Source organism: Notolepis coatsorum (assembly GCF_963971535.1).
Source record: "Notolepis coatsorum genome assembly, chromosome: 14".
NCBI lineage: Eukaryota > Metazoa > Chordata > Actinopteri > Aulopiformes > Paralepididae > Notolepis > Notolepis coatsorum.
Genome location: NC_140178.1, coordinates 90,822,362 through 90,838,156, shown reverse-complemented (window position 1 = coordinate 90,838,156; position 15,795 = coordinate 90,822,362). Strand labels below are relative to the sequence as shown.

The following is a 15,795-nucleotide window of genomic DNA, read 5'->3' as shown; positions in this document are numbered from 1 at the left end:
TGATGGTCTCCCTCCTGAAACGGGTATCTGTGATGGTCTCCCTCCTGAAACCGACAGCAAGCAGGAGCGGAATGGCCAGATACGAGGGGCACAGGGTTTTGAATGCATTCTGGACGTGTCTATTTCTATGGAGCACCCATCCGGCAGGCAGAGAGAATTGATGCCTTGATTGTCTGCCTAACCCTGGAGCTACCTTTCTATTAGTGTTGTCAAAAATATCGAAGTATCGATACATATCGATACTGAATATTTAAAATGGTTTCGATACTCATTTCCCGAAATACCGATACTTTCTGCAGTATCGGTACCAGCTGGCGAGTGTTCTACCTCAAGTTGTTGATGCGCTGTTCAGAGCACGCTTGCCCCTCCGCCTGCTCCGAGTCCAGCCCTCTCCCTCACAGAGCCGTCTTCAGTTTGTAAATAAACATTTTAGCTGAGTGAAGATGGCAAATGCAGAGCCTCCGCAACTTGTGCTTGTGGATAAAGAAAACAGCAGAAGTGCTGTTTGGAGGTACTTCGGGTTTGAGTAAACAACGAAGGACAAGCTAAAGCTGCCCCAATGCTATTTGCACGCGGTGTTAGAGCAGTGCCAACGAGGATCTCCATAAAGAAATGAAAGAGGTTCGTGACAGCTGCTCTTTCAACGTCACTGTGACTGAAGCATTAAACCATTAACTCTAGTTTAATACATGATACGTACTGATGGCGCATAATATCAACAGCTGATTAGTTGTAACATTAGAGCTAGCAACTGCTAGCCTTTAGCTCCGTTAGCTTAGCTGGCCACTTTTACAATTACTGCATGGAAACGGAGTAACGTTAACGTTTAAACTTTCAAAACCTCTCAAGGGACACCTACGGGAGACTGCAATTCAACACTGGCCCCTGTAAATATCCTAACCCAACCCCCTCCAATGTACAGTCATTTACCTAGTATGGTTTTGTCAATAGTCCAATGTACAATTTTGTTTGTTTGTACAGTGTCTCTCCCCCCCCCCTCAATGTACAGTTTTGCTTGTATATACAGTGTGCCCCCCCCCCCCCCCCAACCACCTCCAATGTAGATTACCCAGTATGGTTGTCAATATCCCAGTGTACCCAACCCCCCCCCACCCAACCTCCTCCAATGTACAGTTTCTACGTCAAATGTATATACTCCCTTTTCCTGACTCCTTCTGTATCACAAACAGTACTGTATTTGCAAATCTGGTATGTCATAAATGTATAGATGTAGCAGTACTGACTATCTGTATGTCATATATGTCCTGATGAATTGAAAATGGGGGACCCTGATGTAAACAAGACGAAAGTCTTTCTCTGGTCTGCATCCCCTTAACAATTGTGTGTATTGAGCTGTACTGTATTGTACCCATTCTGCAATCTGTTAATAAAGTTTTCAATCAATCAATCAATCATGTCGAGGTCATACAATACTACAGTCGACATAAGGTTAACGTTACCCCGTTTCCATGAAGTGTTTAAATGGCAGCAATCTTGTTGAAAATGTAATGTTACTAAAATGCTCCGAGCATAGCCTCTCTCTCTCTCTCTCTCTCTCTCTCTCTCTCTTGTTATCTTTAAATAAAAATCGAAACTGTTACTAACTGTAATACAAACAGTTCAGTTTGTCAGGTACATGCAACACAGATTACAGTGTTTACATCTGTCTGCTTGGGGAAATACCATGTTCTGCATCTGCAATTAAAATGATTGAAGTGAGATGAACAGTTATTTTTAAATGTGTGATCTAAAGATAAACAAAGGGTTTTAAAAGTGTTATATTTATCTTCTCGTATAGTACCAGAGAGAAGCTGAGGAGAATCAACCAGCAACAAAAGCTAAATTTGTTTAAAAAAATATATATATATATATATTTTTTTTATCTTTTATTTTTTTTTATATCGAAATGGTATCGAAGTATCGATACTTTTCAAGGTATCGTATCGAAGTCGAAATTCCAGTATCGTGACAACACTACTTTCTATTTGTACAACCAAAAGAAGTCCTGTCCTAGTATGTTGTTGTGAGACTATCTCTCTTCTTTCAGTGCATTCACACCAGGGTTAGAAATTAACGGGGGCTTGGGGCAAAATGCCCTAGAAAATTGACCAAATGCCCTCGAAAATCAGTTAAGGGGGGCAAGAAAAGCCCCTGACAGTTTACTAATTATATATATAATTATATATATGCTCTACAGTGCAAGCATTTCCCTCGTATTTGCCCCTAATAATGTGTGTGTGCGAACCGGAAAAATCATTTACTCGCAGTGTGCGAGTGAAGATTACAAACGCTCCGCTGTTAATAGTTCAGAAACTACAAGTCCAGTTGAATGCCACCATCCACTTCAATGTTAGCTTAAAAACGCCTAATCTATGTTTTAAATTATGGCTATGTGTCTAATCTGCCCGTCGCTTTATCAATGACTCGTTTGCAGTCAACAGTGTCGAAGCGGATTGTTTTTTTATCGGTTCATTTTCGTTTTATAGCATTTTTAAAAGCCCTCGTTTTTCAAGGAAAATATAAATATTCCATGATAAAAGACATTTACTGGAATATTCTAGAAAACACAAAAACGTTGTCATTTTTCGGCCTATTTATGAATCGTTTTCAAATAAACGCTAGATTATCGATAGTATGTGTACGTATGCACGCTAGAGACGCGAGCTGAAAAATCGATTCTCTTATTTCCTCATCAGCGATCGCACACACAGACACATCACACATAGGGCAAACGCTGAGATCTCAGCGAATACAACTCTGATTATCCCAAGACTGGTAAAATAGATTCCTTACCTCAGATCAGATGTTCTCCAAAAAGATCATCGCCATTCCAAATATCGATCACGCTTATTGATTGAGTATTGGCTGCTGTGAATATATATTCCAGGCTGATTCCCGTCCCGCGATGACTTCCATGTTGATCAGACTTCTTGCCAGCACAAGGAACCAGCTGGCTCCGCCTCTACATATCTACAGATCCCAGGTCAGTCTAAGCGACTGACCTGTAGTTACACAGGGATAGACGATAGGGGGCGCTTTTTTCCAATCTGAGCTCCTGTAGGAGCTGGTGTACCAACGGGAGACTCGGTTGATGAAATAGGATTTCAGATCGCTAATAAAACGATATTTGTCGTCGTCGGCACTCAGTGGGGGGGGCTAATAAAACGAGATATGTCGTCCGTGAGTGAGAGTAGTAGCAAGGCTAACCAGTGGTGTCGGGTTGAGTGAGAGTAGCAAGGCTAACCAGTGGTGTTGGGTTGAGTGAGAGTAGTAGCAAGGCTAACCAGTGGTGTCGGGTTGAGTGAGCGTAGTAGCAAGGCTAACCAGTGGTGTCGGGTTGAGTGAGAGTAGTAGCAAGGCTAACCAGTGGTGTCGGGTTGAGTGAGAGTAGTAGCAAGGCTAACCAGTGGTGTCGGGTTGAGTGAGAGTAGCAAGGCTAACCAGTGGTGTCGGGTTGAGTGAGCGTAGTAGCAAGGCTAACCAGTGGTGTCGGGTTGAGTGAGAGTAGCAAGGCTAACCAGTGGTGTCGGGTTGAGTGAGCGTAGTAGCAAGGCTAATCAGTGGTGTCGGGTTGAGTGAGAGTAGCAAGGCTAACCAGTGGTGTCGGGTTGAGTGAGAGTAGTAGCAAGGCTAATCAGTGGTGTCGGGTTGAGTGAGAGTAGTAGCAAGGCTAACCAGTGGTGTCGGGTTGAGTGAGAGTAGCAAGGCTAACCAGTGGTGTCGGGTTGAGTGAGAGTAGCAAGGCTAACCAGTGGTGTCGGGTTGAGTGAGCGTAGTAGCAAGGCTAACCAGTGGTGTCGGGTTGAGTGAGAGTAGTAGCAAGGCTAACCAGTGGTGTCGGGTTGAGTGAGAGTAGCAAGGCTAACCAGTGGTGTCGGGTTGAGTGAGCGTAGTAGCAAGGCTAATCAGTGGTGTCGGGTTGAGTGAGAGTAGTAGCAAGGCTAACCAGTGGTGTCGGGTTGAGTGAGAGTAGCAAGGCTAACCAGTGTTGTCGGGTTGAGTGAGCGTAGTAGCAAGGCTAACCAGTGTTGTGTCGGGTTGAGTGAGAGTAGCAAGGCTAACCAGTGTTGTGTCGGGTTGAGTGAGAGTAGTAGCAAGGCTAACCAGTGGTGTTGGGTTGAGTGAGAGTAGCAAGGCTAACCAGTGGTGTCGGGTTGAGTGAGAGTAGTAGCAAGGCTAACCAGTGGTGTCGGGTTGAGTGAGAGTAGCAAGGCTAACCAGTGGTGTCGGGTTGAGTGAGCGTAGTAGCAAGGCTAACCAGTGGTGTCGGGTTGAGTGAGAGTAGTAGCAAGGCTAATCAGTGTTGTGTCGGGTTGAGTGAGAGTAGCAAGGCTAACCAGTGTTGTGTCGGGTTGAGTGAGAGTAGCAAGGCTAACCAGTGTTGTGTCGGGTTGAGTGAGAGTAGTAGCAAGGCTAACCAGTGTTGTGTCGGGTTGAGTGAGAGTAGTAGCAAGGCTAACCAGTGTTGTGTCGGGTTGAGTGAGAGTAGCAAGGCTAACCAGTGGTGTCGGGTTGAGTAGCAAGGCTAACCAGTGTTGTGTCGGGTTGAGTAGCAAGGCTAACCAGTGTTGTGTCGGGTTGAGTAGCAAGGCTAACCAGTGTTGTGTCGGGTTGAGTGAGAGTAGCAAGGGTGATATCGGTCTCAATATTTAGTCATTTAATATAGTCAGGAAATGTAATTGGCTCATTTCCTGACGACGCTCTCTCCAGGTTTGAAGCGCGTTCTCTCTGATGCTGCAGGCAGGAGTACAGTCACAGTGTAGCGTGTTCTCTGTGATGCTGCAGGAGGAGTACAGTGTAGCGTGTTCTCTGTGATGCTGCAGGCAGGAGTACAGTGTAGCGTGTTCTCTGTGATGCTGCAGGAGGAGTACAGTGTAGCGTGTTCTCTGTGATGCTGCAGGAGGAGTATAGTGTAGCGTGTTCTCTGTGATGCTGCAGGAGGAGTACAGTGTAGCATGTTATCCCATAAACTATTTCCTGTGCATTTAAGAAGGGAAAAAAATGGCCGTTGTTCCCCTTTTTAATATGACGTTGAAATGAACCAGATCTGTGCACAAACAGGCTTCAAGAGACAAGATACTCGAGGGCATTGATCCCTCTGTCAAACACACATGCACACACACACACACACACACACACACACACACACACACACACACACACACATACACACACAAAAGCATCTGACTTTTGTTCCTTATTTGTTGTTGTGTCCTCATCTTGATCCCCCCCCTCTCTCTCTCTCTCTCTCTCTCTCTCTCTCTCTCTCTCTCTCTCTCTCTCTCTCTCTCTCTCTCTTGTGTTCAGACACTCCTCTTCTAATTCTATGGCAGACACCCACGCCTCCCCTCCTCCACTCCCTCCTCCTCTCTCCTCCCCTCATCCCCTCCCCCACCACAAACCTCTCTAGCCTCATCTTGAAAATCATCTTTTCTTTCACCGCTGAGCCATTCCTTAAATCTTTTTAGGGACTTTATTGTGTATGTGCACACGACGCATGTGTGTGTTGCACTAAACAATAAGCATCATAATCCCCATGTGAAATGCGGTATAATACAGGGCTTTATTTTTCACACAAATACTAAACGGCTCCCCTGTGTTTTTCTCTCCCACCAGATGCACAACCAGTGATGCAACCGTATGCGATTTTAATATTTTACACAAAGGGAGAAGGAGTCTAAAAGAATGACTATCGGCGATTAGCCTCAAAATACCATAAAACACTATAAAATATCATAGCTTCTAAAAAATAAAAATGCTTACGGTTAAGCGTGACATTGTTAATGGTGGTTCACACTAGTGATATCAGTCAGCCTGGGGCTGCTTTATTACATCACTGCGCCCAACGCCCCTGCTGTCTGTTTCTGTCTCCATCCTCCCCCTCTCCTCTTGTGTTCTGTGTCCCCCCACCCCCTCCGTCGCCTCTCCTGTTTCTTTCATCCTGTCTTTACCCCCCCCCCCTCTCTCTCTCTCTCTCTCTCTCTCTCTCTCTCTCTGTGATCTCTCCTGCTCGGGCGGAAGTTCTGATGTCACCTGCATCAGACAGGCCACGTCTCACCGCATATTGTATCTCTCCGTCTTTCTCATTTCCTCTCTCTCTCTCTCTCTCTCTCTCTCTCTGTCTGGGGCCTGGCTGAGTGATGCAGGGAGGCAGCTTGCCCACTCTCACCTACCCCTCCCATCATCACACTCCTCAATCTCACCTCTCTCTCTCTCTCTCACCTCTCTCCTCTCTCTCTCTATTATTTCTATTTCCTAATTATTTAAATTTCTTTTGTCTGTCATTGTCTTTTCTATCTCCTGTCTTTCACCCCCTCCCCCTCTTCTCTGGTGGTGTCTCTAGGTTGAGAGTGATGGTCATCGATTGATTCCCACTGTGTGTGTGTGTCTCTCTCTTTCTCTCTCTCTGTATTAGGTGAGTGATGCAGATGAGTGTTGACTGGTTCTCTCCCTCTCTCTTTCTCACCCTCTGTTTCTCTCTCTCACCCTCTTTGTTTCTCTCTCTAGGTGAGTGATGGAGATGAGAGAGTTGACTGTGTTGTCTCACCCTCTCTCCTCTCTCTCTCTCTCTCTCTCTCTCTCTCTCTCTCTCCCCTCTCTCTCTCTCTCTCTCTCTCTAGGTGAGTGATGGAGATGAGAGAGTTGACTGTGTTGTCTCACCCTCTCTCTCTCTCTCTCTCTCTCTCTCTCTCCTCTCTCTCTAGGTGAGTGATGGAGATGAGAGAGTTTACTGTGTTGTCTCACCCTCTCTCTCTCTCTCTCTCTCTCTCTCTCTCTCTAGGTGAGTGATGGAGATGAGAGAGTTGACTGTGGTGGCTGGCAGCTTCCTGGGGTTCCAGCTGCTGTTCTCTGTGGCTAGCCCGCTCCTCTCCTCTGCCATCTCACCTGGCTACGGACGCCTACCCTCCACCAAGCTCACCGAATGGAACTCCAGGTTGGTCACCAGAACGGGGGGGGGTTGGTTGGTTGGACCTGGACATTTGTCAAAAACATCACTACATGACAGGAACAGCACCACTGTCCCTCTACTGCTGGCAGGCTGCCCTGCTTAGGGATGGGTACCGAATTCGGTACTTTTGAGGTACCGAACCGAAACACGTCGGTACTACCGAGTATCGAATCAAGTGAGAAACCGAAAAAAAATAAAAAAAAATAATATTTTTTTTTTATTAATTTCCTTTTTTTCCTTTTTTTTTTTTCTTTTTTTTTTCATGTCAACGTTCACACGCACAATATATGCTTACCTAGGATTTGACTTGATTCAACAACAAAGCAGTCGGAGCAATGACAAGCCGAAAACTGTCGAAATTGTAGTTATTTGAAGTTTGGATTTTTTTTTACGACTGAGGTAGGTAAATTAAATTTCGACAGTTTTCGGCTTGTCATTGCTCCGACTGCTTTGTTGTTGAATCAAGTCAAATCCTAGGTAAGCATATATTGTGCGTGTGAACGTTGACATGAAAAGAAAAAAGTAAAAAAAAAAATTAATAATTTTTTTTTTTTTTTTAAGTACCGAAAAAAGGTACCGTTGGGTACCGGTATCGATTCACAGGTACCGGTACCGGTATCGGTTCAAATGTGAAAGGTACCCATCCCTAGCCCTGCTCCTCTGTGTATTTGTGTCTGTGTATAAGTTAACATTATTATATACATGCCAACACGTCTGTCAGGGCCCTCTCATGTCAGAAACCATCTTGCTACAAAGCAGCCGATGTACTGTCTGCTACTGTACCACAGAGGGAGTTAGCTTGGTGACTCAGGCATCTTCCCCTTCATGCTGTGGGAGTCGGAGACTTATTTTGAGCAGCAATATTTCAACCCACGTGAGACGTCTTAATGAAAGCTACAGTAGAACTCTTGTGAAATAATTCCAAAAAACGTTGATACCATTTTGACTAGGGTTGGGTACCGTTCACATTTGAACTGATACCGGTACCCGACGGTACCTTTTTTCGGTACTTTCATTAAAAGAAATTCCGTTGTAAAACTAAACTAAAGTCTAAACTTCTAAATTTCAACATTGTTATCACACCACACAAACTAAAACCCCTCCCTACCTCCCTCTCCCAAACTGTTCCTACAACGATTTCTTAATGTTGCATGATCATGTATACATTTATTATGTATTATTCTTTTTTAAGTTTAAATATCAACATTATCTGGCCATCCTCAGTAAATACTATCAAACTCCCCTGACCTCATCTTTCCAATGAACATAGATGGGACGTGTGCGCACACACACACAAAGCGATAATGGCTTATAGCAGAATTAATGATTTTAGAATATTTCAGATAATAGGGCGGCTACGTGGCGTAGTGGGCAATGCGCTCACCACGAAATCTGGAGACGCTGGGCTCGCCTGTTCGAGCCCAGCGCTCCACATTTGCTTTCAGTTTGGCTGGTCGTCCATACATTGGCCGTATTAGGGGGTGGGAAACTGATGGGTGGGGATCGGGCGTTGTGGACAGCGACTCCTACAGGTCGGTTGGTGCGCCTGCGCAGTAGAATTAGGAAGTGTCGGGGGCAGCGTGAGCCTCCCACGCGTTACTCCTCGTCACTGAGAGATCGAGCTGCGCAGGTGAAAAGATGCGACTGCTGTTACCTCAAGTACCGGAGGGGACTTGTGCTATGTATGACTTAGTCCACATTGCAGCCGGCTTGTGGGAGGCAAGAAACAGCGTTCGTGACAGGTAAGGCTGAGCCCGAACGTTCGAACGTTCGAACGTTCGTTCGTTACGCTGACATTCGGACTTTAATTAATAGGTTCGAACGTTCGGTGAAAAAAAAAATAAAGGATGCGCACGGGGTTCAGGTGATGTGAATGCGAGGCGCTCGGCTCAACCAGTATGGTCTGCCGGGCTGCAGCGGGATACTATTTCTCAACCAGAGCTCTATTTTGATTGACAGGCGATTCTGCCAATTACGTCACACCGCTTGCACCCGCCTCTGCTGTTACCACCAATCGGCAAGCCTCAACAGACTTACCGTAGCTACCGGGGAGCCGTAGTTAGCTCCCCGCCGAGGAAGTAATCGGTAACAAGGTTTCCGTAGGTGAACCTGCAGAAGGAAGGATCATTAATGAATACCATCCTTTTTCGGCCACGGAGCGCGAGCTTCATGGCGGGAGGTGGTTGCGTTGGAAACAACAGCAGGCGCACGGTGGACAGACCCGTCCACCGTCTACCTCGGAACGGTGGTAGGGCGGACGGGCGGCAGGCGTGTTGGGAGCCTGGCCGTTCCGAGGTAGACGGTGGACGGGTCTGTTGAGGAGCGTGCGCCTCTCCTCCCGGCTCCCCTCCCCGTCGACCAAGAGTGAATACATGTTATTGAACGTGTAACACTAACTATATAACGTTATTAATGCCACAAAACGAATGCATTTGTTTATCTAGCCCCTTACATGACTGCAAGGGCTATTGTTTATCATACTTTGATTCAGTAGCTTGTTTATTTTCTCCTGAGTGCTTTGTTTAATTACATGTTTACATGAACAGCCACCACTGTAAACAACATGTTTTTCACCAATAGACTATGCAATGCCGCCCTCCGTAGGATCTATAATAATACAATAAAAAAAAAAATTATTATTAAAAAAATGAAAAAAAGTATTTTATTAAAATTTTTTTTATTAAATATTAAATATTTATTAAATATTTATTAAAAAAACGTTCGTTCGATAAACCCTGGCGAACGTTCGAACCCTAAAAACAGGGTTCGGGCTCAGCCTTAGTGACAGGGGAGGGTTGAATTGGATGATACGAAAATTGGGATGGGAGAAAATATAGAAAATGGGAGAAAAAGTGGATAAAAAAAAAGAATATTTCAGATAATGAAATGAAATGTTTATCATCAACTATCCAGTTGGTATTTATATTTCTAGTGTAACGTTTGGCTACTTTAAATCAGCGAGAGAGGGAGAGAGGCTAATGGAGGTAGTGCACCCATGGGCTGGACAAGTCTTCTTTAAACAAGTCAAGAAGAAACATCACATTGGGGCGCTCCAGTAGCACACCATATAGCGCGCTATAGCGCGCTGAGTCCCACTCCCGGTGACCATTTGCTGCATGTCTTCCCTACTTCTCCTCCCGTTCTCCCTCTCCTCTATCGGCCCTGCGTGGCCAGGAAAAAATCTGTAAAAATGCTAAAAAAAAGATAATTTAAAAAAAGAAGAAACATCACAATAAATCAAGAACAAAAACCACCATGAAATCCAGAATAAATGCAACACTCTCAGACATACCCCAGCGAAGGTAAGGAAAAACTCACAAAAAAACCGAGCAATTAGGAGAAAAGCACCACAGGCGATGTGGAGGAGAGAAACCTTAGAAGGGCCGTTCAAGGGGGGATCCCCCAACTTTGATGTCGGTGATAATATAGTGTTGCTATGGATGATCGATGGGTGGAGAATAAAACCGGTGAATAGTTGGTATGTATGTACATATACGTGTAACAACGCATATATGTACATGCGATAGCAACTGGGGTAGATAAGAACATGTTTGAAAGATTTAAATAGAATAGAGCTAAGAACAACAATAACAAAAGAGAAATCATAGGGAAACGAGCGCTGGTATGAAAATAAGATAAAGGCTAAATGTCGAGGCTTGGAGCTCAAAATATCAGTCATATTCCGTTTGCACACATGTATATATTCCACTCGGATCCATTTGACGAGACATCACCACCTTTCAGATTCAGATTTCTTTATTCACCATATTGTACAGGTACAAATGGAACGTGATTTGACATTTCAGTGCATGATTGATTTTTTTCACAAATAGGAACAACATAATAATAATAATGATGAATAAATAAGTGCAAAACAGGACAGAACAGTGAGACAACAATAAGACTAAAAAGTGCAGTGGTAGGGGACATGGATACAGTGCAGCACAGTTCAAGTCCAGAGGTCCAGCCCTAGCAGCTCGCCATAGAGGGGGGGAGGGGGGGAGCAGGGGGACACCTGACTCGTTTACCAGGCGAGCTGCTGAGGGGAAGAAGCTAAGTCTATGGTGGGACTTTAATGTCTTGGGATGGAGAGGGTGAGCCATCACCTTGGCCATCACCACGAGACATCCACTCACAGGGAGACAGTGACAGTAGTATAGACATATAGTATGCACTATGTAGTACCCCTGTATAGGGTGCTTACTCTCATAAGATCTCATTCCCTCCATAGAATTATTTCAGGGGGAACGTTTGAAATGGAGATGTTGGACAAAGTGCTTAAAATGTGTACTAATAATGATAAATTAGATTTATATAGTGCTTTTCTAGTACTCAAGGTTGCCTTAAGGGGGGCGGGGGAGTGTAGGGGGGGATCAATGTCCAAAAAAACACATTTTCATTTGTTTTTTGGACTTTGTCCCTTCCCTCCACCTGTTTAAGTGAGACACTATAATGTGGTCAGAGAAGGAGGCAGGCTCCCCTATACAAGGCTAGTGGCACACCTACTTTATACTGTAAAGTAAATAGGTGCTTCTGTTGACACTGGCCACTAGCATCATACTAATACTAATCACCAACAACCACAGTATGTTAATTTCCAAGCTCAGTAAGTAGTGTCATTCACGGGCTCTATTTGGCACAATTTTGGAAATACACACAAACGCGAAGCATGGTTTTTATCTGATAAGGCTATTGTAGTTGTGTTTGTTCCAATGCAACGTTTCGTGGCAACGTTACTGCAGTGTAGTCCATAGAATCCTTGTTTGTTTTCCTGGTACGCACACCCACACAGAGAGACTTCTGTTTGTTTGAGCTAGATTTCTGTTTCAGTGTCAAAAACAAGCACTTTTTACTGAACGTACATTACTTGGTAACCAAATAAAAATAAGAGGGAATCACACACACACACACACACACACACACACACACACACACACACACACACACCTACACACGCACACGCACACGCACGCACACACACACACACACACACACAAACACAATGGTGGCTCACAATGAACAGGACAATCATTTAGCAGAATATTAGACTAATCGATCGAAAGGAGCGTTGTCGACTGCCAACCTCTTTTTTTTCATTCTTTCCAAAGGCACTGAAAGAGGATTTCACCCGTCTAATAAACACACTAGACAAATATCAAGATGTATCCATCAGTGGACCAATTGCATGCTTTTGCAGAGGACAAGAAGCCTTCAGTCGACTCCTTCAGACATTAAGCACCCCACAGCCCAAATGGAATGATCCAAATAAATATATATATATATTTATTATTATTATAAAAATATTTGCACTACCAGTCAACTATCGGCAAATTTTGGCCAATCAAAGTCGACTATACAAATCCTTAGTTTATCCGGTTAGCTCTACAGCTAATGCTAATAACACCAGCAAGCGAACCCATCAGAGCTCCCCGTCAACACCCCTCTCTCGGGACGATGGCATTTAAGAAAGTATCTGCTGTTAAAATGACAAACAGCATTGACACTTTAATTCACGGTCGATTAAAAACACGTTTGTTTTATAATGCTCACTCAGCAGACCGCACATGTTTTTGATAAATTACGTCATATGGTATCGGAGCGCAGAATTAGAGGGTACTCGCCGATACCGATACCAGAATTTTAGGCAGTATCGGAGGCATTTCCGATACTGGTATCGGAACAACTCTACTCAGGACCTGACATCCATATCACAGTACCCCGTTAAGCTACGTTCACACTGCAGGAAAGAGTGGCCCGATTGTTTGTTGATGCAGACTTCTTTGCTCATATGTGACTCAGATTTCATCACAGTGTGAACGGCACAAATCACACTGAATCTAGATATTTTCAATTCTGATTTGGCCAACTTTCATATGTGGTCCTAAATCGGATACAGGTCAGATTATTTGCAATGTGACCTCAGTCTGAACAGTCATATCAGAATTCATGCGGCTTTATGTCACTCTAGATTGACATTCATCACAATTCTGTGGCGGGAGTCACTCTGTGAATACAAACATGGAAGACGGCTGTGATGGAGGTCGGCAGTGGAGGGGGGGTCAGTGAGGTGTTAACCTTATAAGTATTTGTGGTGATACTTCTGTACTAAGCAAAACTTGAAGAGCATATTGAAAGAAGAAATGTCTCTCTTTCACGTCCTTCTTGCACCCATTGTCATCTGCTCAAGAATTATCTGGCCTCCACGGCACATCAACTTATGTCCTCCATGTTTACGTCCATCTTCGTTATTGTTAATTTACACATGCGGGTTAGTTCAGGAGCGTGACCACTTCACACTGGAATCTGATAATCGGCCAAACAAAAACATCTGATATACATTTCACATATACTTTTTTTAAACACCAGCACACATTGTCCATTGTGTAGGACCTCCATCAACGGGTTCCTAATGTAATGTTTGTCAACATGTTTCCGGGGGAGATGGGGCGGTGTGTTTTCTTCTGTCATGACGTGCTTTATCGGGGGGGTGTGTGTCTTGGATGTGGATGTGGATGTGGATGTGGATGTGGTAGGGATTGATGTGTGGGGTGTTTGGGGGACTGACTGTTCCGGGGGGTTCATAAGCCTTAGAGCGACATTGTACTTATTTTATGCCTATTCTTGAGTCTGCACGTTTATTCTGTCAATTGTGTGCTGATTTTATGCCTATGTTCATTTTATACTAATTGCTGTGGGGCACTCTGGACTGCGGTCTATGTGTGGGGGAAAAAAAGGTACGATATAGATAGTTATTCATATTTATTATTGTTATATTGTAGAAATGTGTGCATTCAAAAGTCTGTAAAGTCTCGACGACATTGAAAATGAGGGTGACCTCATTTGTCTTTTCGAGAATAAATAAAGGTATGAATGAATGTTTATCTACGTCAGCCTACTTGTCAATATGTGATTGGTTGTTGTTACATTCAGTTGAATTAAAGAGACATTCATACAATGAAACGGCCTACGCACTGGAAGAAACCTGACGGATATGGATACGGGCAAAATCACATCCCTAAGAGATTCATAATGTCTGTATCAGTGACTTCTTGAGTTTACCGCTGATGTGGAATCATTTGACCAGATATTATTCACAGAGGTAGAACAGCGTCTTTGATTTAAGGATAGAGTTTACTGACAGAATGACATGTTGCAACATGGAGAGACCTAGATTACAGCAATGGCCCTAGCCTAAAGAATGGCGAGCTAACAAAATATTTATACAGGAGAGTAGACAAAACAAGTGGAGCATTGACGTACATGATATGAATTATAGATATGATGTACAGAGATATCTGGAATTATAGATATCATGTACAGAGATATCTGGATAAAGACATATAATTACTTACTGTATGAGATATGTGTGTACAAGTTGAAGGCTATGTGTATGCGATTGTGCTTGTGTGTGTGATAGTAAGAGACAGAGATGAGAGATAGTGTGTTTGTGTGTTAGAGTGTAAAAAAAAAAAATAATAATAATAATAATACAAAAAAAGTATTAATAGATTACTTAGATAAATCATCAGTAGTAGCTCCAGATACAATCAAATGTAATATCCTACGTGGAACTTTTGAAACCACAATGTTGATGACCATCAGCCAGGCCAAACCCTTACATGGAACATAACCAGTCAAAGGCCAAGTGCTGATAGGAGCTGAGGTCTGGTTCAGAGGTGTTGTGTAACAGCCAAGTCATACTCTGTGACCGTGGTCTTCATGAGAGAGGGAGGGGGAGAGGGAGACATCTGGAGTGAGAAGAGAAACGGACAGAGAATTAAGAGTTTCACAACATCGGCTTGTATCGGTCATTTCCCCCCCTGGGGTCTTTGGGGTGCGTTCTGGGGCGGATCCTGTTGGGTTGGGTTCCACACATCTGTCTTTGTTTTATCACCGGGTTTGGGTCCAGTCAGTGTACAGTAGGGTTTCAGAGCCGAAATGAAGCTATTCTTATTTGGCTTCAGGATGAATGTATCTGGGGCCATTCTGTACTGAAGGAATTCTTTCTCATAGTTGTAGATTTAGTCAACTTATTGATTAGTTGATTGAATCGCCAAATCTGTAAACTTGCGTTTCCCCCCACATGCAGGAAAAACCTCTGTTCCACCACTTTCCTTTGTTTTGCAAGAGATAATGGCCTTGCACAAACAAGGAAAAGGATAGAAAAAGATGGCAAAAGCACTGAATGTTCCTAGAAATACAGTTGGAAGCATCGTTAGCAAGTTCAAAGTTAAATGTGACTACACTACCTGGACGTGGCAGAAAGAGGAAGCTATCAGTGGCTGACACCAGATTCCTGAAGAGGCAAGTGGTCAAAAACCCTTGAGTGACTGTAAAAGATAGATAGATAGATAGATAGATAGATAGATAGATAGATAGATAGATACTTTATTAATCCCCTTGGGGAAATTAATCTCGCAGCTCACACAGTATACAGACATTGACGGTTCTCATTCAGTTATTTCATGTTATGTCTGCATCATGAATTAAAAATAAGCACATGGTAAAATTCAATAAAATCATATCTATCAATAGGAGCGTGATGAGATAAAAGCAGGTGTATAAAACAAGTGTGTAAAAACAGGTGTAAAAATCTGCAGCAAGACTTGGTGGCAGCAGGCACTGAGGTTTCAGTTTGCACAGTAAGATAAAATAAGATGATCCTTTATTAATCCCCTTGGGGAAATTCAGGTGTCAAAGCAGCATGGGGGGGGGGGTACAGGGGGCAGGGATACAGAGCTTCACAGTCCTATACAGTCCAGTATCTATATACACTATGGGGCGCATACTAAACACTGAAGGGTTCCATGCCCTGACTCCAAGACGTACACCACTACTGACTCAAA

The 15,795-nt window shown here is 43.8% G+C and overlaps 1 protein-coding gene across 1 annotated transcript in view; it reads left to right on the top strand.

The window, feature by feature from the left end:
* tlcd4b (TLC domain containing 4b) overlaps positions 1 to 15,795 on the top strand; it is an 84,019-nt gene that overhangs the window by 27,240 nt on the left and 40,984 nt on the right. Inside the window, exon 2 of the mRNA XM_084328715.1 lies at positions 6,782 to 6,934. Within this exon, the coding sequence (XP_084184841.1) occupies positions 6,789 to 6,934 (146 nt within the window). The 5' untranslated portion in view covers positions 6,782 to 6,788. The remainder of the gene's footprint in view (positions 1 to 6,781; positions 6,935 to 15,795) is intronic.